Source organism: Diadema antillarum, unplaced genomic scaffold, assembly GCF_040938485.1.
Source record: "Diadema antillarum isolate AM-2024a unplaced genomic scaffold, OU_Dant_1.0 seq00000315_RagTag, whole genome shotgun sequence".
Lineage (NCBI taxonomy): Eukaryota > Metazoa > Echinodermata > Echinoidea > Diadematoida > Diadematidae > Diadema > Diadema antillarum.
The window spans coordinates 581,044-604,218 of record NW_027271335.1 but is presented as its reverse complement, the minus strand read 5'-3'; the positions used below and the strand labels follow the sequence as shown (position 1 = coordinate 604,218).

Here is a 23,175-nt window from a genome sequence, read left to right as displayed (position 1 = left end):
TCCCTGGGCACTGCTGGTCCGAATTCCTGGCAAAAGGGCATGCACATCAAAAAAGTAAGCACATGTTTCCATGTGCTTGTATACACCACATTTCAGAATGAATAAAGACTAGCTGTCATAGTGGAATTCCTCATGAAAAAATAATGGAGCATTTAAATCTTGGTCATTGTCCAGGACCATTGTCTTGGTGTCAACTACACACTCCCATACACATCAACTGACTTCTGTGCAAAGTGAAAAGTTTTGTACAGAGGGTTGAAAATAGAACAAAATCTGAAACCTAATAGAAAAATTAATGTTTAATTAAATTTAATTTTTCATCGTAAAATTTCCTCCAACAAAATTGTACATTGTTCAGCTATTGCTCATATGTATGTCAGTGTTATCTGATAAATAGTTTTTGAACTATTAAGGATAGAAAGTGGGATTTTTTTTTTTTGTGACACCTAGTACCATTAAGAACTGCTATGAACGCCGTACGAACGATTTTTAAACAATTTCGTAAGATATTCTTAAGAAGGTCGTACGAAACGTGCGTTGGTAGACCGTTTTTTTGTTTCTTTTTTGTTTTGCTTTTTTACTTCGTACGAAACCCTCTCTTCGTAAGGCGGCCGTACAAGTCTCTACAAACTCCAGAATTCGTACGGAAAGTGACGTTCGTACGAACGCAACGTATTCACGGTATCATTGGCCGAATGTAGTTGACCCTCATTTTTTTTTTCTTTTCAGAAAAAGTGGTAGGAAACAACAGCCAGAAGATGCACAGGAATCGGATAACAATAGCCCGACAGGCGAGTATTCTTTTGTCGATTATAAATGACATGTGATTTATTCCTTCCGCCGTCCTCTTGTTCTTCTTTCATGTCCGTCGTAAGAAATAACGAGAAGACAGTAATTGATAACTATCTTTTTCCCTATCCCTATCTGCGCGTAATATTATTAGCTGTGTCTGATTAATAATTTCCTAAAAATATCTTTTTTTTGGTCTGTCTCAATCGTTAAAATGACGAGTATCCGTCCACTGAAGATTTTATGTACCGATGCACGTGAAATCCGTTTATAGGTACCACGGAACAAGAACCATCTGAGAGCAGTGCTCTCCTGCCAGGAGGACAGGCAGAAGGAGGAACCTCAGGGCAGGAAGAAAAGACAGAGAACACGAAGATTTCAGAAAGGTATATATGTATCTTGACCAGTAATATGGGTCACACTTTAATTTGAAGTTTTAATGAGGTGATATTGTCATTACCCCACCACTTTCCCATTGCCTCAGAAGTAAAAAAAAATTGTTAACAGTTTGTCACTTTCTTTCTTTTACCTGTTATAATAGACTTCGGGAAACATAACCTCCTCCCTATAAATTGAAGGTCATAAGTACAAACTTGTTATGATCATAAAACAGTCTGAGAAAGAGATTGCGAGTGATCCATGTGTATACGCATATACACAGACAATTACAATCATTGGAAGACGTGAATCGATTCACTCAGCGCTAATATATGTATAAATATATATATATATATATATATATATATATATATATATATGTATATATGAATATATATCACATCATGATAAAAACTGGTATTCGGCAATCATTTGGTTTACGCAAATTAGTTTTTCAAGATCACATTTTTAAAGCAAGTTTAGCACTTTAGCAAGTGTAAATACGATGATTATTCATGCGCTGATTGTAGTTGATTTTCGTTTTATTTTTTTCTTCTTTGTAGAAAAAGTAGGGAGAAGCAACAGCCAGAAGATGCACATGAGTCTGATACCAATAGCCCTACAGGCGAGTATTCCTTTGTCGATTATAAATGACATGTGGTTTATTCCTTCTGCAGTTCTTTTGTTCTTTTTTCATGTCAATCGTAAGAAATAACGAGAAGACAGTAATTTTTAAAATCTTTTTTCCTATCCTCTGCGCGTGAGTGTAATACTACCAAGCTGTGATTGAGTAATGACTTCCTACTTTATTTTTTTTTGTCTGTCTCAATTGTTAAAAAGACGAGTAGCCGTCCACTGATGATTTTATATTTCTGTGCACCCATGCACGTGAAATCTGATATTAAAGGTACCACAGAACAAGAACCGTCTGAGAGCAGTGCTCTCATGCCAGGAGGACAGGCAGAAGGGGGAGCGTCCGGACAAGAACAAAAGACAGAGAACACGAAGATTTCAGAAAGGTATTCATGCTCTCTGACTATTACGTTTTAAACGTATAACAACCGATATTTATACAGCGCCTTTTATAGACTCTTCAACAATTTCGACTAAATACAAGATAATAACAATATCTTACTGTACATAGCAATAGAGAGAAAAAAAAAACAATGACTTCATAACTTGTAAAATCATGAACAAACTATATATGTGTCGGAATTAAAACACAATTACAAAGAAGTCTTACTTCTGGAACAAATAGGTTTTTACCTTTCTTTTGGAAACATTTATAATCTGTGTTTACTGCTGACTGGATACTTCAGGGAGACTGTTCATACAGTCATACAGTCACATAAAAATGTTGTATGCCAATCTTCATTCAGTGTTAATGATTGTTTACAGTTTTGTTGAAAAAGAAAAATGGGCAAAAATTCTTTGCAAGGAAATCCTGAATATGAATAATATTGCAAGAAAAAAAATATGCCTACTGATACAACGGGATGATAGAGCGAGTAGATTGAGAAAATTAGAAATTAGAAAGATTTAAAAAGATTTCGCAATTTTTTATGAACCATCATTATCGATATAAGGTTTCAATGACGACATATCTATCACACATTATGGCAGTAAATCACTGTTCGAAATATTAGCCTCATGACATTGTTCACTACTCCGGGCAATCACTACTATCTTAGTGACACGAAACTGGGATAACTGGTCGTGGAGAGGGTACACGAAATAAATTTAAAAATGCCCGTAAAGCAAAAGGAAATAGATGTCTTTTTTATCATCTTTGAGTCACCATTTGTATATTGACTTTCGTATGATATATGAATGTATGAGTAAGGCAAACTGACTTAACTTTTGCCCATTTTTATCTTTTTCAACAAAACTGTAAGCAATCATGGACACTGAATAAAGATTGGAATACAAAATGCTTGTGTGATTGTAGGATAAAGGTAAAAGCTTTAAAAGCTATATCACATGGACCTAATTAACTTTGCAGCAAGCAACGGATTTAATAAGACTGTGCGATTTTTACCTGGGTAAACAAACAAAAAAAATCTAAGCAACTATTGCTGCTCTTTCAAGAGTGCTATAGAAAGTTGCGTCATATCCTCTTCGTATACCCCCTGACCTTTTGCCCGATATTCTGCGTTGGCTTATACACTCTCTGTAATGAGGTGTATTAAATTTAGGGTCGTAATTACATTAAGCGTTGAAATGTATTACATTTAATAGGGTTGACATGAATTACATTTAGGATTGTTATTACATGTAGAGTTAAAATGTATTACATTTAGGGTTGTTATTACATTTATGGTTAAGATGTATTACATTTAGGGTCGATATTACAGTTAGCGTTAAGATGTATTACATTTAGGGTTGAAATGTATTACATTTAGGGTTATTACATTAGGGGTTAAGGTGTATTACATTTAGGATCGATATTATATTTAGGGTTAAGATGTATTACATTTAGGGTCGATATTACATTTAGGGTTAAAAAGTATTACATTTAGGGTCGATATTACCTTTAGGGCTGACATGTATGACATTTAGGGTCGTTATTACATTTAGGGTTGACATGTATTACATTTAGGGTTGTCTCCGGTTATTACATTTAGGGTTAAAATGTATTACATTCAGGGTTGATTCGATTATTACATTTAGCGTTAAAATGTATTACATTTAGGGTTGTTATTACATTTAGGGTCGATATTACATTTAGCGTTGATATTACATTTAGGGGTGATACAGACCACAGGTTATCCGTTGACTAGCGGATGTGGAGGAGTTCAGAAAGGTACGCAGGTAGTTCGTTATGGAGGGCTTTCTACACCAGCGTTGCAGGCTTAAGCCCGGGTAGCGTTCGGGTAACAAAATTGCTTCAAAATTCAGATAAAACCGCTGGAGGAGAGCGAGGGGTACCGTTTTAAAAGACACACACCGAAAACCTTTCACGGGTAGGTATTGTGTCCACTGATGTGACTACCCACAAACTCTGGCCAGCGCCACATGTCTTAAACAAAACGCATTTACAATCAGCATGCAACATTTTGCGGGAACCGTTTTAACAAGCAGGGTGAAAAAAAGAAGAAAATGATCCTGACGTTACCCGGATGTTACTGCGGTAACTCTGTAGTTTGGAAGGCTCCTTTAAACATGTTAAAAGGGACTTTAAATTCCATTCTCCGTAGAGATGGAAAGCCAATGCAGATCAGTCAGGAGGGACCCGTGTAACACGGATGAATATATGGGCTTAAATTATTCTATACACTCCTTTAGCAGCATGGTTTCGGACAAGCTGTTAGTATTGGAGCGTTTGTGATGTAGTGCCATACAACAAAGTATATGCACTGTATTGCAGTAATTTAGTCTGGAGAGTGCAAGCGCTCTTACTGCGTCATGCACCGAAGACTCGTCAAGATTTTGTCTCATATATACCACTCGGGTTCCTCATTTATAACATCTGATATTGCACGACACATTGATGACCTGGGGGTGTTTCATCAATTTGGTCAGCGCTTACAAGTTGTCAGTCTCTGACAATATCAGCAAAATCCTTGGTTTTGATTGGCTAAGATGCTCTGGTAACTGACTTTTACCACGGTGATTGTCAGAGACTGACAACTTGTGAGCGCTGACAACTTTCATTAAACGGTACCCTGGTCATCGGTAGAGTTTGGCTGCTTAAGACAACACCCAGTATGCGCACTGATGGCAAGGGCTTTAGTACTTTATACGTCATCTTGTGCAATGCTCGCATCCGCGGATGTTTTCGATGTGATCCGGAAAATATGACACATAATTCTTCCTATCCTGATTCAATTTCAACTTATTCTGAAACATCCCTTCTTAATCTCAGACACAGCAGTCGGGAGGGATCACAGGTCAAGTAGATTTTTGTATCATCATGCGTACTTATGAAAACGAATGCTCTGCCTCTTGAGAATATCAGCTACGTGTTTGAGATAGAACGTAAACAGGAGAGGACCTTTCATTGGGCCCTGCGAGACTCTAAATTCAAGTGGAACATCCACTGACGATTCATCATCAATTCGCAAATGGGTTCTCTGTGAGCGGGATATGTATTTAACCGATTCAAAGCAAGGACTGTTACACCATAATATCTTTACATTCTGGTATCATCAATGAATGATCTAGCGTGCCAAAAGCGGACCACATGTCAAGGTAGGGAATAAGATACTGCTTTCCAATTATCAGTCACTTGTAGGAAGCTATTCTGTAGATACAGGAGAGCGATCCCTGCACTATGGCTCAACTTGTATGCTGATTGCAGGGGAAGGCTGAACTTGTGTTCATCGATGTAAACTGTCAATTTTTTTAGACACTCCTTTCTTGATTAGCTTCTCCAGAAACGGATGTTAGAGATAGGTCTGTAGTAATGTTGGTTCATATTCGTTAAATTTGGTTTCTTCAGATTATTTGAAATAATATATGCTGATCCAAGATATGATGGAAATGCCCCTGATGTCAGCGAATCATTGCTGATCTTTTTTTTTTGGCAACCTTGGTCATAAAAATACAGAGATAGTGCTTCACAGTAGCCACGTCGGAGTAAGGTCAAGATGGCAAGTCTTGCTGAGGAGGTTGTTGACGAGCTTCCTTACTTTACCCGTCTTTAAAGTATGAAATTGTAGCAGACTGACATTAGGTGAACGCAAAGTTGATATTCCAAACTGTTCAGACGAAAAATTCAGGTACATGTTCAGGTCATGTGTTTGATCTTGTCTAAGGAGAACATTGCAGAGGATTTAATAAGCAGCTGTTCAGATGAGTGGACATCAGGAAGAAAAAAAAAAACCTTTCTTATTTGCAATTAAAGCCTTTAAAAGTTCCAAATACGTCCACAATAAAACGTTTGTGAACACACTTCTATAGTATACCTTCGCCTCTATAGGCGGGTTTGTATCATGTGGAATATAGTTTCCATGTATGATGTGTGATTGTACTTTAGACTTTAATGACTTGCGGAGTTTCATTCTCTTTTTTTAACCACTGCTCTCTCTTAACCGGTAGTTAATCAGCAATGGGTAATATGCATAAAAGGTAGCACATGCTTGCAAGCAATTGCCTCAAGTACAAGCACAAGCTTGTTAAGCAAAAGATCAAGATTAAGATATGCGGAAACATTTCTGACAGAGCAGAAGACCTATATGATACTCAAAAGGCACATACACAGATTCACACACACACACCTGTGCACACTCATACTGGCTGATTTCCATCACTCCCCTAGCTGTTAGTTATACGTATCTGCCAGGTCGTACGTGGAGAGAGGTGTCCGAGTTCTCCACATACTCGTCAGACCTAACCGTTTCTCAACATAGTTTGTGTGCTTAACCACTGAACATATTCCCCACTAGAACAGAAAAGTTTCCGGCACATCTTCGTAGAAATTTCCTGCTGGATTATACCACCCCTGCCCAACTTTGGCCTTCTTTTTTTGCGAATATTATGAACAGCATGCGAACATACTAGCTCAGCAAAAACTCAAACTCGTTTTACAGAGCTTGGAAAAACGAAAGCAATTGCTATCACGAACAAGCAAAAGGTCAGTTTTATGCATATGTTTTTAAGCAAGTGAGAGCCATTGATTTTGCTTGCTAGCAAAAATTTTTGCTCGCAAGCAGTTCATTTTTTTTATGCATACGGAATCAAGAAAGACTAGCACAAGCAGATTATTGCTACCCCATTCTACCATTTTGGCTTGTGACGGACAGTTGTTTTTCTCTCACATATAGGAACATGAGCGTCCAGTACCGGCGTAGCTGGGATTTGATCTTCGTCGGCCGGGGGGGGGGGGGGGGGGGGGGGGGTTAGTATGCGAGCGGAACGAGCGAGGGATTGGGAGGGTGCGGGAGGGGGTTCCCCCCGCTCCTTTACCGTGAAAACTTGTTGCATTTTGATGTTGCAAGTGAAGCGAGCGAGGGATTAGGAGGGTGTGGGAGGGGGTTCCCCCCGCTCCTATACGGTGAAAACTTTTTGCATTTTGATGTTGCAAATGGTGCAATTTTGATGCGTTTTATGCGTGTTTATCGACTTGAAACAGTCCCACTTATTTAACCCTATAAAGCCCAAGGGGGGGCACATTGTGCCCCCCCTACCAGATTTTCGTTTGCCACTCCTTCGTCCTTAATCCGATTTCAACCAAATTTGGTGACTTTTCCTAAAATCTTATTGCGAACATTTTGATATATAATTTAGCTATATTTGATATTGCTGGTTGCCATGGCAACCATAAACTGACAACCATGTCAGTCAGATTTTGCATCTTTTTTCTGTTCCCATTTCATTTAACAGCATTACAGTGTATGAAATGGGTGTTTCTTGGCTGAAATTTGTTGAAGAAGCAAAATTTGAAGTAATTATGGTCCTGGAAAGTTTTTCCTATTATTTCCTTTGTTTTTATGTGACAAAGGCATAAAACAATAGATATAATAGAGATAATTGAAAACAATAATATTTTCTACAGATTGCCCTTATATTTTGAGTTATTTTGATTCCTTCACCCAAGTTATGCCTCTATATATCATTAGTTTATCATATTATCAATTTGCAATCTCAAAATTCCACTATTATGCAAATATGAAATGTCATTACTATACATGTTCCCATCCCAAACATTTCATCTCAGGTCTCATAATGTATCACTATGTTGATATGAATAGCACCCCCATGTGGTGACCTTGAGAAATTTCAAACATAAAAAACAATAAAATTCCACTTGCTTATCATTTGTGGCAAATATGAAAATGATTGGTCTATAATAAGACATATATAATGGGGATAAAGAAATTATACCGAAAAATCATGTTTTTAGCATATTTCCTATGTATTTCTTTATATTTTTATAAATAGCGCCCTCCATGGGTGACCTTGTGAAAATTCAAATGTATGGTCATGTAGAGTATGAGTTACTCTACCCACGTGCCAAATATGACGATGATACATCAAATAATAAAAAAGTTATATAGGGGGGGGCACAATGTGCCCCCCCTTGGGCCTGCGAGGGGTCAAAATAGCTTGGGCTTAATAGGGTTAAGATTAATGTACTACATGATGTGAAATTATGAAAATCGTCGGGATGTCCCTCTAAGATAGAAGTGTATTTTGATGTAAATTATTATTGAACAATTTGACTATAAAATTGCATCATTAAAATAAACTTCTTGTATTAATTTTTACACTGAATATTATGAACGCAACCGAGCCCGAGCAAGCGGAGCGAGCGAGGGGGGATAGTGCGGGAGGGGGGGGGGGGGATGTTCTCCCTCCCACGTGAGAACTTTTTGAATTTGGATGTTGCAAATGGTGCAATACGAGCCATGTTTTTGCGTGTTTTATCGACTTTAGACAGTCCCACTTGTTTATAGGAGACCTCCGGATGATGTTCAGATTTGTTTTTACATTTGAACAACTATAAATTAGCTATACTGAGGACAGAGTTTCAGAATTTGTGATAATTTGGAAGAAGAATAAGAATGTTTTCAAAATTTAGAACAAATTGCAATGAACCTGGACCCCGTTTACAGTGCGAGGTTCGGCCGCGGCCGAGCCCACCTTCATTTCAGTGTAAACGCGCAAAAGGCCAAATGCGAGGCCAAAATTGGCCTCGCATTTGGCCTCGCTCTGGAGGTGGTCTCGACCTTTTCTCAGTGTAAACGCAAACTGAGCCAAATGCGCGGCCAATTGTAGCCTGGCTTCCAAACCCTCTGCCTGTATCTTTCGCTATTCAGGATATTAACCCCATCAACTTCGAAAACTTGTATAGTTAAAGGTGGTTTTGTCCTGCAAAGGATTTTTTTTTTTCCTTCGGCAAAGGCCTTTGCCCGAACGGCGACTTTGTCGACACGGAATTCAGTTGGCAAAGGGTCTGAAAACCAGACAATACCAAATTGCGTTTGTTTACAAGCAGTGCGCCACTACGAAAAAATATTGAAAGGTTTGAATCAAAAGCACGGCCGAGCCCGGCAGTGTAAACAGACAAAATTGCGGGACTCGGCCGCGGCTCGGCCTAGCCCCGCACTGTAAACGGGGTCAAGGATGATGACATGGCAGAGTCACCATTGGAATGCATGAGTTGGGGCTCAAGAAGCAGAACAAAAGAAGAAGGCATGCGTGGATTATACACAGGTGAACTCGCAAGCAAGCGGTATTGTAATGGAATTACACTGCTACATTTCTGAAATATGTGAACCTCCTATGTCATCATTCTTGTTCAGTGTAATTTGTTCAAGGTTTTTCAAAGTATGGTTTCTCTGCTCAAGAACCACAATAGATATCACAAATCTATACATGGAGTTGTTGATTTATGTACTAAATAATGTGAAATTACGAAAATCGTCTGGAATGTCCCTTTAAGATAGAAGTATATTTGATGTAAATTATTATTGAACAATTTGCCTATAAAATTGCATTTAAATAAGGATCTAGGGCAATAATTACCCCCTGGGCAATTACCCCAGACCCTTCCCCAGGACCCAATCCTTATCCTAACCCTAACCCGAACTCACAATCCTAAACCTAACCCTAACCCTAATACCTGCCATAATCTTACAAGCAACCAGAATTAACTTTAGTCGGGGGGGGGGGGGGGGGGGGTTAACTGCCCTCTGGGGGTATTTACCCGGATACGTTTAAATAAACTTCTTGTATAAAAGAATACACTGAATATCATGGACGCGACTGAGCAAGAGCGAGCAGAGCGAGCGAGGGGGGGGGGGGGGGAGAGGTTTGGAAGGGGGTGTAAATTGTAAATGTTGCAATTTGGTGCATGCTTTTGCGTGTTTTATGAAATGGTATCATTTAGATAAACTTCTATCATTCTTACAATGAAAATTATGAACTCTGTTTAAGGAATCAAACAGAAAGAGCATGCACACGAGGGTGTACATAAGGGCATTTCTCCTCCCACACGAAGGGGATTTTACATTTTCATACCTGAAATGCAGCGATCTGGTGCGGATGCAACACTTAGAATTTTTCCAGCCCCCCCCCGAAAAAAAAACAACCAAAAAACAAAAACAATAATGGAAGCAAATAGGGCTTTTTTTAATTGGAATGTTGAAAGCTAAATCACGGAATTTAGCTCTTATTCTGAGTGTGCATCATGTCTGTATATGTACAAAGTCTAGAGAGATAGAACTTTAGAGGGAGGATGTGGGTGGGGCTAGACGGAGCCTTTGCGTTTTTAGAATTGAAATAAAGCGATCTGAAGCACACTTTTTTTTGAAAATTCAGAAATTGTCATTCCCCAAAGTGTACTAAGTTTATAAAAGGGACTAAGCAATGGGAGGGTGGCAAGATACATATCCTATATACTCGGGGGAGCTTTTTTTTTCAGTTTCAGAACTGAAATTCAACAATCTGGTGCACACTTTTGTTGGAATATCTGGAAATTTGTCAATCAGAGAAGTGTAAGTCTGTGGAAGGAGACAAAGCAGGAGGATGTGGGAGGGGATAAGCCCTATTCACCCTCCTACATGAGAGAGATTCTACACTTTCTGATTGCAGTTAAACGTTTTGGTGCAGACATTTTGTGACATATTTAGAAAACTGTCTATGTTTAAAGTATAGCCACAGTCTACTTGTATGCATGGGGGGGGGGGGGGGGGGAGCGATCAGGGAGAAGGCGTGGGAGAGTGCTATCACCACCCTTCCCACACGAGGGAGCTTTTGCCTTTTAAAGTTGAATTTGAGATATCTCGTATACACATATTTGATGGAATATTTGGGAAAATATTTTATGTAAAAACTAGAAATGTCGCTATGGCGACTGGTATGCCTCCGCCATAATGCATGATTCTCCTAATAGGTCTATAGTACATGTGGAAAATGTGTGATTACATTTTCACAAAATTGGCAAAATATAAAAGTCGGACGATCGTAACCCCTAATGGTATGTAAACTCCCGAACGAACGAAGTTTGTGCATGCAATTGCGCAATGCCAGACTGCAGTGCTATATCCATAAACTGTGGGACAATGCTGCCACTGAGACACGTGTGTGTGTGTGTGTGTGTGTGTACGCATCCTACACAAACATTGTGACCGCGAGCTGCGGTGATTGGAGAAGAGAGGCCAGAAGACGCGTGGCTCTTGTGGCCTCTCTTCATGCGCATGCGCACTGTGAGTGTGCGTCCATTCGGAAGCTCGCGTGGCTCGGACAGCCATTTTAGTCTGGGTGCCAAAGCCACTTTTTGGGCCTAACCTTGTTTTACCGTCCACCCAATGTTTTTTGATGGTTTTACCCTATTTCGGGATTGCTGAATCCGAATCTGGATGATGCAACTCTTGCATCCTTGAGGGTTTTGATATATTCAAGATGGCCGCCAAAATGGCCGCCAAAACCGGAAATTCCCATGTATTTCCTTCTAAATGGTGAGATATTGAAAACAATTGAAGGTTTCACCCCTATTTCGAGGGTGCTGAATCCGAATCTGGATGATGCTACTCTTGCATCCTTGAGGGTTTTGAGATATTCAAGATGGCCGCCAAAATGGCCGCCAAAACCGGAAATTCCCACGTATTTCCTTCTAAATGGTGAGATATTGAAAACAATTGATGGTTTTACCCTATTTCGAGGGTGCTGAATCCGAATCTGGATGATGCAACTCTTCTACCCTTGAGGGTTTTGAGATATTCAAGATGGCCGCCACCCCCACCATATTTACACAATGGAACAAAAGGTTTCCAGGGGTTCCAACTGATTGTGTCTGTAGTGTGTATTAACTTCATTTGTCTGTATCATATTTTCAATACATGTGTAATCCTTGTTGGGTTGTACTTTGACCAGTTGAGGAATATATTGTATTTTATAAACGACCCCCCCCATCCATTTTGTTTTTGAAATGATTACTACTACAAGTCTGATCCCCCTCTCAATTGTGATAATTTTTGGAAAAGTTACAAGTTTTTATCCGTACGTTAGATATTCATCGCTTGTCTGCATATTCATATGCGCACAATTCCTGCGTACTCATCATTCTGCCAAACTGGTGTACAGTGATGTGAAGTACAGTACTTGCTTGTACAGCAATTGTTCACTTGTACGGTCCCAGTATCGTCTGCACTGAACCGAACCCTTTCCTTATCTGCCTACACTCGCAGCCACGCCCACGTCAAACACGCACACGTTAAGACACACACACACACACACACACACACACACACACACCCCAAATCTCACACTCTCAAGCACAATCATACTCTCGCATGTTAAAACACTGCTTACACACGCCATGCATACACACACTACCACTGTTATAATGATGCCATTGGCGGCATTGGTGTGAAAATATGTTTCGTATTCAGACCTGCGGTGTGCTAACAAGTGCCCGAGAAGGTACATTATTGGCCTGGGGTTTTTGGAGCTATTCTGTACTTATCGTATATTATTGATGATCCGGAAATTGATCGAATGTAATAGCCAAGCCACGTTTGTCCTTTGTCTAATGTCGGCTCAAATTTTTGTGTATGTATGTTTTTGCTGTCGTCTCGGAAGCCCACAGAGACACTGGATTTATTCTTATTATGTTGTGTGTGTTCTATGTCTTTTTCTGTCCATGCTTCTCAGTGTTCTTACTTACCTTATTCAGCCCTTTCTCGTTTCACGTTCTACGTCTCTTCAGCGATCTTCTGCTTATCATAATTTTGACGTCACCCATGTTCGTAGATTACTCCAGCGTCTTGCCACATCCCGGCGACTGGGTATTTTCTTGTATCGTCCACTTATTCACGACATCCTAGTTTTGTTAATAACGCAGACTTTTAAAAATTCGTCTCGTATTTTTAATTATGGCTAATTTTCTGAATGTTCCATTTCATTCCGTATCGAACGATGATTTTTTTTGAATTGTTTAGGAACACAAGCTTAGATTCTGACCCAGTTAGTGGGTTAACCAGTACACGAACCACCCCTTACGATGATTTTGTTACCGATAGCCTGAATACAGCTGCAAATGAATTGCCTCATGATCTTAGTAATGATTTCACTCAAAATATGTTGTGCAATTATATTACAGTGAATCAATGCAAAGATATGATTCATAATTTTTCTGAGGACACGTTTTCTTTGTTACATTTAAATATAAGGAGTTTGAATAAACATTCTGATGACTTAAAATTTCTATTAGAATCTGATGCAAGCCAGTCGCTATCCGTTATCGGATTAAGTGAGACATGGGTTAGCTTCCAATACAGAAAATTATTTCGCAATTGAGGGTTATATCTGTTTGTTAACAATAAGCTTGATAAGAATGGAGGGGGGCGTTGCATTGTACATATCACGTTCCTTTGATACTATTGTTCATGAAGATATTTCTAGAATGGACAATGTTGTTGAATCTTTGTTTATAGAGAATTCTTATCCCAGGAATGTAGAAATCTTATGGTAGGCATTATATACAGACCTCCTAATTCAAACGCCAATGATTTTTTAACTTATTTTTCAGATCTTGATAATTCACACGTTTTCCGAAATAAGGATTGCTTTTTACTCGGTGATTTCAATATTGATTTGCTGAAGTCTGAGCATGATAATATCTCTAGTGATTTTCTTCACACACTTCTGTCCTCGTCCTTTCTTCCTCTTATTTCTAAACCCACACGTGTTACAGATCGCTCTGCCACCCTCATTGACAACTTGTTTTGTAATATTCTACCCCTCCCTGACTCTTTTATAATCCTTTCAGATATGACTGATGATTTTCCAATAATGACTTTGTTTTACTCTTAAAACACCAGTTAATATTAAACCTATTTCACCTCTTTTGTTTAGACGTAGAGTTTCACCTGAAAAGTAAGCTAGTTTTGATGTGGCCCTGGAGAATGCTGACTGGTCAGGAGTATTTGGCAGCGATGATGTTAATATATCCTTTTGTAATTTTATGGAAACTTTTAATCATCATTTAGATGATGTATCCCAAAACAAAGAATAGAACAGAGTATAAAAAGACACCAGATTACCTTGGATTTCCAGATCAATTCTTCGTTCAATTAATAGGAAAAATCGTCTGTATTACAAGTACAAATTGGAAAAAACTGAGCGATCGAAGAATAGATATACATCATATAAAAATACTTTGACAATGATTTTACGTTCTGAAAAGAAAAGATATTACTTTAAGCAATTATCGAAATATAAGTTTGATATGAAAAATACTTGGAAAGTCCTAAAACAGGCCATGAATGTTCCGAGTAAACACTCTGACATTGATAAAATTAAATTGAATGATGAATTGATTAATGATCCTCTTTATATTGCAAATATTTTTAATTCTTATTTTTCAAAAATAGGCGAAAATTATGCTCAAAACATTCCTGCAACAGATTCTCATTTTACTGAATTTTTAGGTCAGCGTAATTCTGATTCCATATTTTTTATACCAACTAACAGATTTGAAATTATTGATATAATTTCTTCTTTTGAAAATAAACGAAGTTCTGGTTATGATGAGATAGATAATTTCATACTTAAGGGTGTTATTTTCTCGATTGCTGATCCACTTGCTTATATATTTAATCTGTCAATTTTTAATGGTGTGTTCCCTGATAAAATGAAATTAGCTAAAGTAATCCCAATATTTAAGGCAGGCGATAAGTTCGAAATCAGTAATTATCGCCCAATTTCATTATTATCGTCATTGTCTAAAGTTTTAGAAAAACTTATTTACAATGATCAATTTTTTGAAGGTACACGACGTTTTTACGAATTTTCAGTTTGGTTTTCGTGAGAAACATAGTACTACGCATGCTCTTTTGCATTTTGTTGATAGAGTTGTTCACGCAATCGATAACCATTCTCATTTAGTTAGTATTTTCTTGGACTTCTCCAAGGCCTTCGACACTATCAATCATGATATTTTACTTTATAAGTTATCGCATTATGGAATACGTGGGAAGGCCTTGGAGTGGTTCAAGAGTTATTTAGTTGATAGAAAACAATTCGTTACAATTAAAAACAATGATTCCGTTGTCAGAGAAGTTACATGTGGTGTCCCACAGGGAAGTCTCTTAGGGCCGTTATTGTTCATTATTTATATCAATGATTTTTGTCGCGTATCCGACGACCTCTCTTTTATTCATTTTGCAGATGACACTAATGTATTTTTTGCCCATAATGATATTGATTTTCTCGTTCATAAAATCAACATTGAATTGAAAAAAGTGACAAATTGGGTCAGGGCCAATAGGCTATCACTCAATGCTCAAAAAACAAAATATATGCTTTTTAGTAATATTGTTGATAGTTTAAGTACAAATATAGTATTAGATGACTCTCATCTACAGAGAGTCTCACATATCAAATTTTTGGGTGTCATTGTGGATGAAAAACTTTCCTGGAAATCACATGTTGATAATGTCTGCAATATAATTTCACGTAATATAGGCATTGTAAATAGATTGAAATTTCATATTCCACAAAAATCATTACTTATGCTATATTCTTCGTTAATATTGCCTCATCTTAATTATGGAATATTAGTTTGGGGCAACACGCATCAGAATTTATTAGAGAGAGTGTTCCTCTTACAAAAGAAAGCTCTCCGTGTTATCTGTTATTCCCCTGTACGTTCTAATACAAATATGTTGTTTGCCTCCAACAAGCTCTTAAAAATTGCAGATTTGTTTTTGTTTAATTTAGGGCAATTTATGTACAAGTATTGTAATAACTTGCTTCCGTCTATTTTTGACTCTATGTTCCTAAAAAATCAATCATTTCATGAATATCCTACTAGGCGTTCCAATGAATTTCACTTACCTCTTTTAAGAACGATTTTTGCTAAAAACACACTTATTTATGTAGGCCCAAATTATTGGAATTCTTTGAATCAAGACATAAAAAACGCTCCATCCATATGTTCTTTCAAGAGGAGACTGAAGTCTTTTTTATTGCAATCGTACGACTCTACAATACCGAATTAACCATTTGGCCTTTTTTCTCAGTTACACTTACCTGCTCACTTTGTCCCCTCTTCAAAGAATTAATGGTATCTTTTTCCTGGATGCTCGCAATGTTGTCACCTATGCCATTTTGCCCATAGCGTCTTGAAGCTGACTTTCCGTATGTTACTCCTGTTCATACGTCCCTCTATTTTCTATTTTCTTGTCTTATTTCAGGCGTCAAAATATTACTTTTCCCCTACAACTATCCTCTTATTCTCTTGGCATGCTTCTGCCGAAGATCGCTGTTTCTATTGTTCTGTTTCTGTTTCTGTTGTGCATTTTTGTCTGCTATTTTATCTTCAGTTTGTCAGTCTTGTCCATTCCGTTTGTCTTGTACAACCTTTTTTTTCAGTAGTTGTCTCGTTGTCTAGTCCTGTTTCATGTTTGTTCGCGTCTATGAAAGTGTATATCTGGTAATCTAATTTTTAGTGGGCTTCCAGACTTCTTCCACTTTATTATCTTTTGTATCCAGACTTCTTCCACTTTGTTATCTTTTGTATCTACGATGATTCGATTCCATCAATGTTCTTTTCCAGAGGGGCCCACACACTACAAGCTCTGTCTTTTTAGTGGGTCCCTCCATTTTTCCATTTTTCGCACGGTATACATGTACTTCATTTCGATCACTTCTGTTTCTTTTTTACTATACAATGTATGATTACTATAGGTCCTCAATTATTGTACAGTCTTTTCATTTCACTATGTTCTATTTACCTTGTTCTCTGTTATCAAAAGAAGTGAAACATATGTTATGTCGAAAAATGAAATAAACTTTGAATTGATAATTGATAATAAAAAAAAAAAAAAAATGGCCGCCAAAACCACAAATTCCCATGTATTTCCTTCTGAATGGTGTGATATTGAAAAATAATTGATGATTCTCCCTATTTGGAAGGTGCTGAATCCGAATCTGGACGATGCAACTCATGCATCCATAAAGTTTTTGAGATATTGAAGATGGCCGCCAAAATGGCCGCCAATCAAAACCGGAAATTCCCATGTATTTCCTTCTAAATGGTGAGAAATTGAAAACAATTGATGGATCTACCCTATTTCTAGTGTGTTGAATCCGAGTCTGGATGATGCAAACCTTTCATCCTTGAGGGTATTGAGATATTCAAGATGGCCGCCAAAATGGCCGCCAAAATGGCCGCCAATTAAAACTGGAAATGTCTATGTATAAGCTTTTAAATGGAGAGAAATAGAAAACAATCCATGGTTTTACCCTATTTCGAGGGTGCTGATTCCGAATCTGGATGATGCACCTCGAGATAGTCAAGATGGCCGCCAAAATGGCCGCCGAAACGGAAACTCTAATGTATTTCCTTCTTATAAATGGTGAGAAATTGATAACAATAGATGGCTTTATCCCATTTTTTTTTTGACTGAAAGATTTCAGGTTTTCGTCAATGGCACATTTTGAGCTTGCTGTATATACAGTGGAACCAGCTCTACCGGATATCTTTGAGTTGGTAGGATACAAGTGTGCCAGCAATGAACCCTTCAAGACTACAGATGCGGTTGAATAATTGCAAGATTACACTGTTTCTTCTACATGTAATGGATAAGTTTTGAACACTAACAATTAATGGACAAGCCATGTTCATATCATATTGTGATAGCGATGTAGAGAAGTGTACTGAAATTACCCAACATTACCAGTCTTAATCCATGAGCAGTTTTAATCTCTTCATCCATGAACACTCAAATTGGTTATTTGGTTTATATTGGTGGTCTTGATGACATTGTTGAAGACACGAGTGGGACATTTTTATAGTTATGATTCAATTTTTTCTTCAATATGATGTAACATTATGTAATATATATATATATATATATATATATATATATGAAATATGTATATGTATATATAATCTATTACAAATACACACGAGGGGACGGACAAATCACAGGTAACGCGCCGTGAAAAAAAAACTGAAGAAAAAAACAAATGACAACATGAAAGGTTGATAGTTGATAATCCAGTACTTACGAATATCATAATCGCGCAGAGTGCTTTTGAAATTACTCTTATGGATATCTACTGTAGTGGTCATGGATGCAACCATTTCCAATGACCTAATCAGAATATGCGACAAGTTTCATAAGAATACGTGGCGAGACTCGACAGAATACAAGACAAGTTTCAACACCAAATACCAACATGCCATAATTTAATTTTTCTCTATTGATAGCCGAAAAGGATTAATTTCACATCTGTGGAGCCATATTATTGGCGACCACAAACATTGTTTTATAACAATTACGCATAAAGACATTTTCAGTCGTATCTTTCTTTGTGTTTGTACGTTTCAGAATCATGTCAATATCACTTCTTTTTTTTTTCCAGTACGTGTTAAAGTTTCGTTTGAGACATATTGGAATATCTCAGTATATTACAATACCATTGTGACAGTCATTTTGGATGTCAATAACTTTTTGCTGATTTGACAAATTCGCTCAACTGAGTTGAATTTAAGAATACGAATTATTGCTTTTCACCCTGCATGGGTTTAATCCCCCGCGTCGCGTTAGAGCACAATACTTCACCATTTCAGTATAAGAAAATGTTAAGGAGTTTCCGTTCATACATGACATTTATAGATGTTCGAGAACCTTCAAAGACCTTCAGCACTCTCGAAATAGGATAAGACCATCAATTTATTTTAAAATTTTTACCATTAAGAAACAATATATTAACATTGGAATTTCTGCCATTTATTTTGGCTGTGATCTTGAACGCCTAAAAACCCTAAAGAATGGACGAATTTCAACAACCAAGTTTCGAGGGTGCTGAATAGGGCCTAAAATTTACCAATTTTTGACAGTTATTTTGGCGGTCATCTTGGACATCTCAAAACCCTTAAATAGAACACGAAAGTTGCATCAACCAGTTTCGGATTCAGCACCCTCGAAATAGAGTAAAACCGCCAATTGTTTTCAATTTTACACCATTTAGAAGGTGATATAAGGCTTACATGGAAATTTTCGTTTTTGACGGCCATTTAGGGGACATTCTGGCGGCCATCTTTATTATCTCAAAACCATCAAGGAAGTAAGAGCTGTATCCTGGAGCTTCAAATTCAGCAAACTCAAAATAGTATAAAACCACTAACTGTTTTATATTTTACATCATTTAGAAGAAAATAGGGGGTCTACATATGAATTTCCGTTTTTGACGGTCATTTTTGGCGACCGCCTTTATCATCTCAAAACCCTTAAGTATTCAAGAGTTGTATCCTGAACTTCGGATTCAGCACACTCAAAATAAGATAAAAACCACCAATTGCTTTCAAATTGTCACCATTTAGAAGGAAATACATGGGAACTTCCGTTTTGGGCGGCCATTTTAACGGCCATATTGAATATCTAAAAATCTTCAACAATGCAGGAGTTGCACCATCTAGATTCTGATTCAGCACCCTCGAAATAGGGTAAAACCATCAATTGTTTTCAATTTCTCACCATTTAGAAGGAGATACGTGGGAAATTTCAGTTTTGGTGGCCATTTTGGCGGCCATCTTGGATATCTCAAAATCCTCAAAGATGCACGAGTTGCATCATCCAGATTCGGATTCAGCACCCTCGAATTAGGGTAAAACCATCAATTGTTTTCAACATCTCACCATTTAGAAGGAAATACGTTTTTTTTTTTATTTATTTATTCTCCACTCATGGGACGGATAGCCCTGGTCAGCTAAGAGCTGTTTTTCACAGGGGTCCGTGGGAATTTCCAGTTTTAATTGGCGGCCATTTTGGCGGCCATCTTGAATATCTCAAAAACTTCATAGATGCAAGAGTTGCATTATCCAGATTCGGATTCAGCACCCTCGAAATAGGGTAAAACCATCAATTGTTTTTAATTTCTCAACATTTAGAAGGAAATACATGGGAATTTCCAGTTTTAATTGGCGGCCATTTTGGCGGCCATCTTCAATATCTCAAAAACTTCATGGATGCATGAGTTGCATCATCCAGATTCGGATTCAGCACCTTCCAAATGCGGAGAATCATCAATTATTTTCAATTCCACACCATTTAGAAGGAAATACGTGGGAATTTTCGGTTTTGGCGGCCATTTTGGCGGCCATCTTGAATATCTCAAAACCCTCAAGGATGCAAGAGTTGCATCATCCAGATTCGGATTCAGCACCCCGAAATAGGGTAAAACCATCAATTGTTTTCAATATCTCACCATTTAGAAGGAAATACGTGGGAATTTTCGGTTTTGGCGGCCATTTTGGCGGCCATCTTGAATATCTCAAAACCCTCAAGGATGCAAGAGTTGCATCATCCAGATTCGGATTCAGCACCCCCGAAATTGGGCAAAACCAGCAAAAGGCATTGGGTGGACGGTAAAACAAGGTTCGGCCTCTGGCACCCAGACTATTTTGGGTAAGGGGATTTTGAGACTCAGTGTTGTTCGCTGACACACTGAGCCAACGTTATTCTCACTCGGTGTCACGACATTAATACAGAATGGGGTGGGGGGGGGGGGGGGGGCAGTGTGTTGCGTTCGTCTCCGTGCCGCACAAACCACTCGCCACGATTGTAAGGCTTTAAAATGACATGTCTGTCACAAATATGTTGAATGTTCACCTTCCTTGACCTAGATTTAATCGGATGAATAGGAAAGCATGTATTTGGGGATTTAAGGACTTTTACTTGACTTTGACCCTTTCATAAGTTTATGCATTGAGTAATAGAATTTTCAAGGTATGGAGAAAAAATGCAATTTCTGTATTGAATAGTACATTGTTATCATTCTCATCTGACCTTTGACCCTGAAATTCACAAGAGAATCACTGTCAGGCAGAACATGCATATGTACTAAGTTTCAAGATAACTTGAGCCACTTCCGAGATATGGAGGAAGAAGTAAGTTTTGAGAGAATTCACTGCTGCTCTGAAAAGGATGGCTAAAAATAAATCCTCCGGAAATGATGGTCTGACGATAGAATTTTATATTAAATTTTGGGATAAACTTGGGGCTTTTTTCGTAGGAATTATGAATTACAGTTTTATGTCTGGTAAATTATGTTCGTCGCAACGACAAGGAATGATAACGTTGATAGCTAAGAAAAGGCAAAGATAAATTATCTATTGAAAATTACCGTCCGATTACTTTATAAACGTTGATTACAAGATATATTCGAAGGTGTTAGCGATGAGGTTAAAGAAGGTTTTACCCAATTTCATTCATTCGGACCAGGTAGCCTTCATCAAAGATAGGTATATATGTGAAGCGGTTCGCACCGTTTCAGAGACACTCTTTTATTCTAGATTGAAAAATATTTGTGGTTTTTTTTGTTAGCCTTGATTTTAAAAAAGCTTTTGATTCCCTCAATCATCAATATTTATTTGAAGTGTTAAAATTCTTTAAATTTGGAGAACAATTTTGTAGATTTGTGCGTGTGTTTTATAATGATATAGAAAGTTGTGTATTTAATAATAATAGGTCAACTGGGTATTTTAGGATTGGGAGGGGCGTCCGCCAAGGTGATCCTTTGTCACCTTATATGTTCATTTTAGCCATAGAGACACTTGCACTTCATATTAGATCTAGCCCAGAAATTATGGGAATAAAGTTAAGTGTACAGGAGGAAATAAAACTTTCTATGTATGCTGATGATATCACAGTTTTTTAAACAAATGATCAATGTTTTCTTAATCTTGCAAAGATTTTAGATGATTTTGCTATCTGTTCGTCTTTATCAATTAATTATGATAAGACAAAAAGTGATGCGAATTGGTCCATCGGTGTTTACTACTGCACCTAAGACGGACGTGCAACAAATTAGGAATGTAGAATTTGTATCTGCTCTCACTGTTTTAGGAATAGATATTTCGTATTCTTTTCACGACCGGAAGGCACAATTACAACGAATTTTGATGAATATTAAATCACAACTGCATAGGTGGAGATTTAGAGATTTATCCCTCTAGGGAAAATTCAGATTGTTAAGACTTATGCTTTATCTCAGTTGCTATATATCGCAAGTATAGTTTCAGTGCCAGATTCTTTTATACATGACGTGAATAAATTTATTTATGAATTTATTTGGAGAGGCCCAGATAGAATAAGGCGCGATGTTTTTAGTAAAAAAATTATGAGGAGGGAGGTTTGAAAATGTGCTGTTTAAAGTCAATGATGGAAGCTCAAAAAATAAAATGGGTGCAGAGGTTATTTGGGTCATATTCAAAAGGGTGAAAATCCATTTGTTTGAATTTGTTAGCATCTGTAGGAGGAGAATTTTTGTTCTTCTGCAACTTTGATGTTTCAAAGTTAAAGATTAATGTTTCACGGTGGTTTAAGAGGTATTAGAAACGTGGTCCCTCCTTCAGAACAGAGAATTAAGCATACCCAATCAAATAATCTGGAATAATAAATACATTTTGTTTCACGGGAAGTCTATGTTTAATACACATATAGTAGAGAAAGGTTTTTTGAAGGTAACTGATATGTTAGATGAATACGGCCGACCTCTGCGTTGGAAGGATTGTAAGGGTAAAGGTTTACAGTTTACTCAGTATTTCACTCTTCTTGATTGCTTCAAGAAGATGCCAAGTGAATGGAAGCTTTTTTTTCTTCGTCAAAATTATCACCCCTTTATTAAACCCCTGAGTATTATTCCTTTAATTTGGATTAAGGGTAGATGGTTGGAATTACATAACGTAACAACAAAGCATTTATATAATATATATCTGCATTTGAATAACCCTGGAAAATCGAGTGTTTTTGATCGTTCTGATGTTATGTATGACATTGGATTTGAAGATGTTCAATCTCTTTTCAAATTACCTGCCAGTTTGACAATTGATACAAAATTAAGAATAACGCAATATAAGATACTGAATAATTTGATCCCCGTTAATTCGTGGCTTGTTCGAGTAGGGAGAAAAGATGACTCAAGATGTTCCTTTTGTGAAAGTGAACCGGAGACAATAGAACATTTGTTTTTGATTGCCGGAAGGTGTCAGTATTCTGGGAATCATTATTTAAAGAGGAAAAAAGGAAAATTGATTCCTTGCAATTGTTT

At 37.5% G+C, this 23,175-nt stretch overlaps 1 protein-coding gene and 1 long non-coding RNA gene across 4 annotated transcripts in view; both read left to right on the top strand.

The window, feature by feature from the left end:
* LOC139730479 (uncharacterized) overlaps positions 1 to 852 on the top strand; it is a 93,587-nt gene extending 92,735 nt beyond the window's left edge. For all 3 annotated transcript variants that reach the window (XM_071641322.1, XM_071641321.1, XM_071641323.1), the window contains exon 6: positions 730 to 852. In XM_071641322.1, coding sequence (XP_071497423.1) covers positions 730 to 820 — 91 coding nt within the window. In that variant the 3' untranslated portion in view covers positions 821 to 852. The remainder of the gene's footprint in view (positions 1 to 729) is intronic.
* A 269-nt stretch (positions 853 to 1,121) lies between these two features.
* LOC139730459 (uncharacterized) lies at positions 1,122 to 2,135 on the top strand. Its single transcript, XR_011710932.1, has 3 exons — positions 1,122 to 1,175; positions 1,731 to 1,792; positions 2,075 to 2,135. It is a non-coding gene; the product is annotated as an uncharacterized lncRNA (long non-coding RNA).
* Positions 2,136 to 23,175: the final 21,040 nt, after the last annotated feature.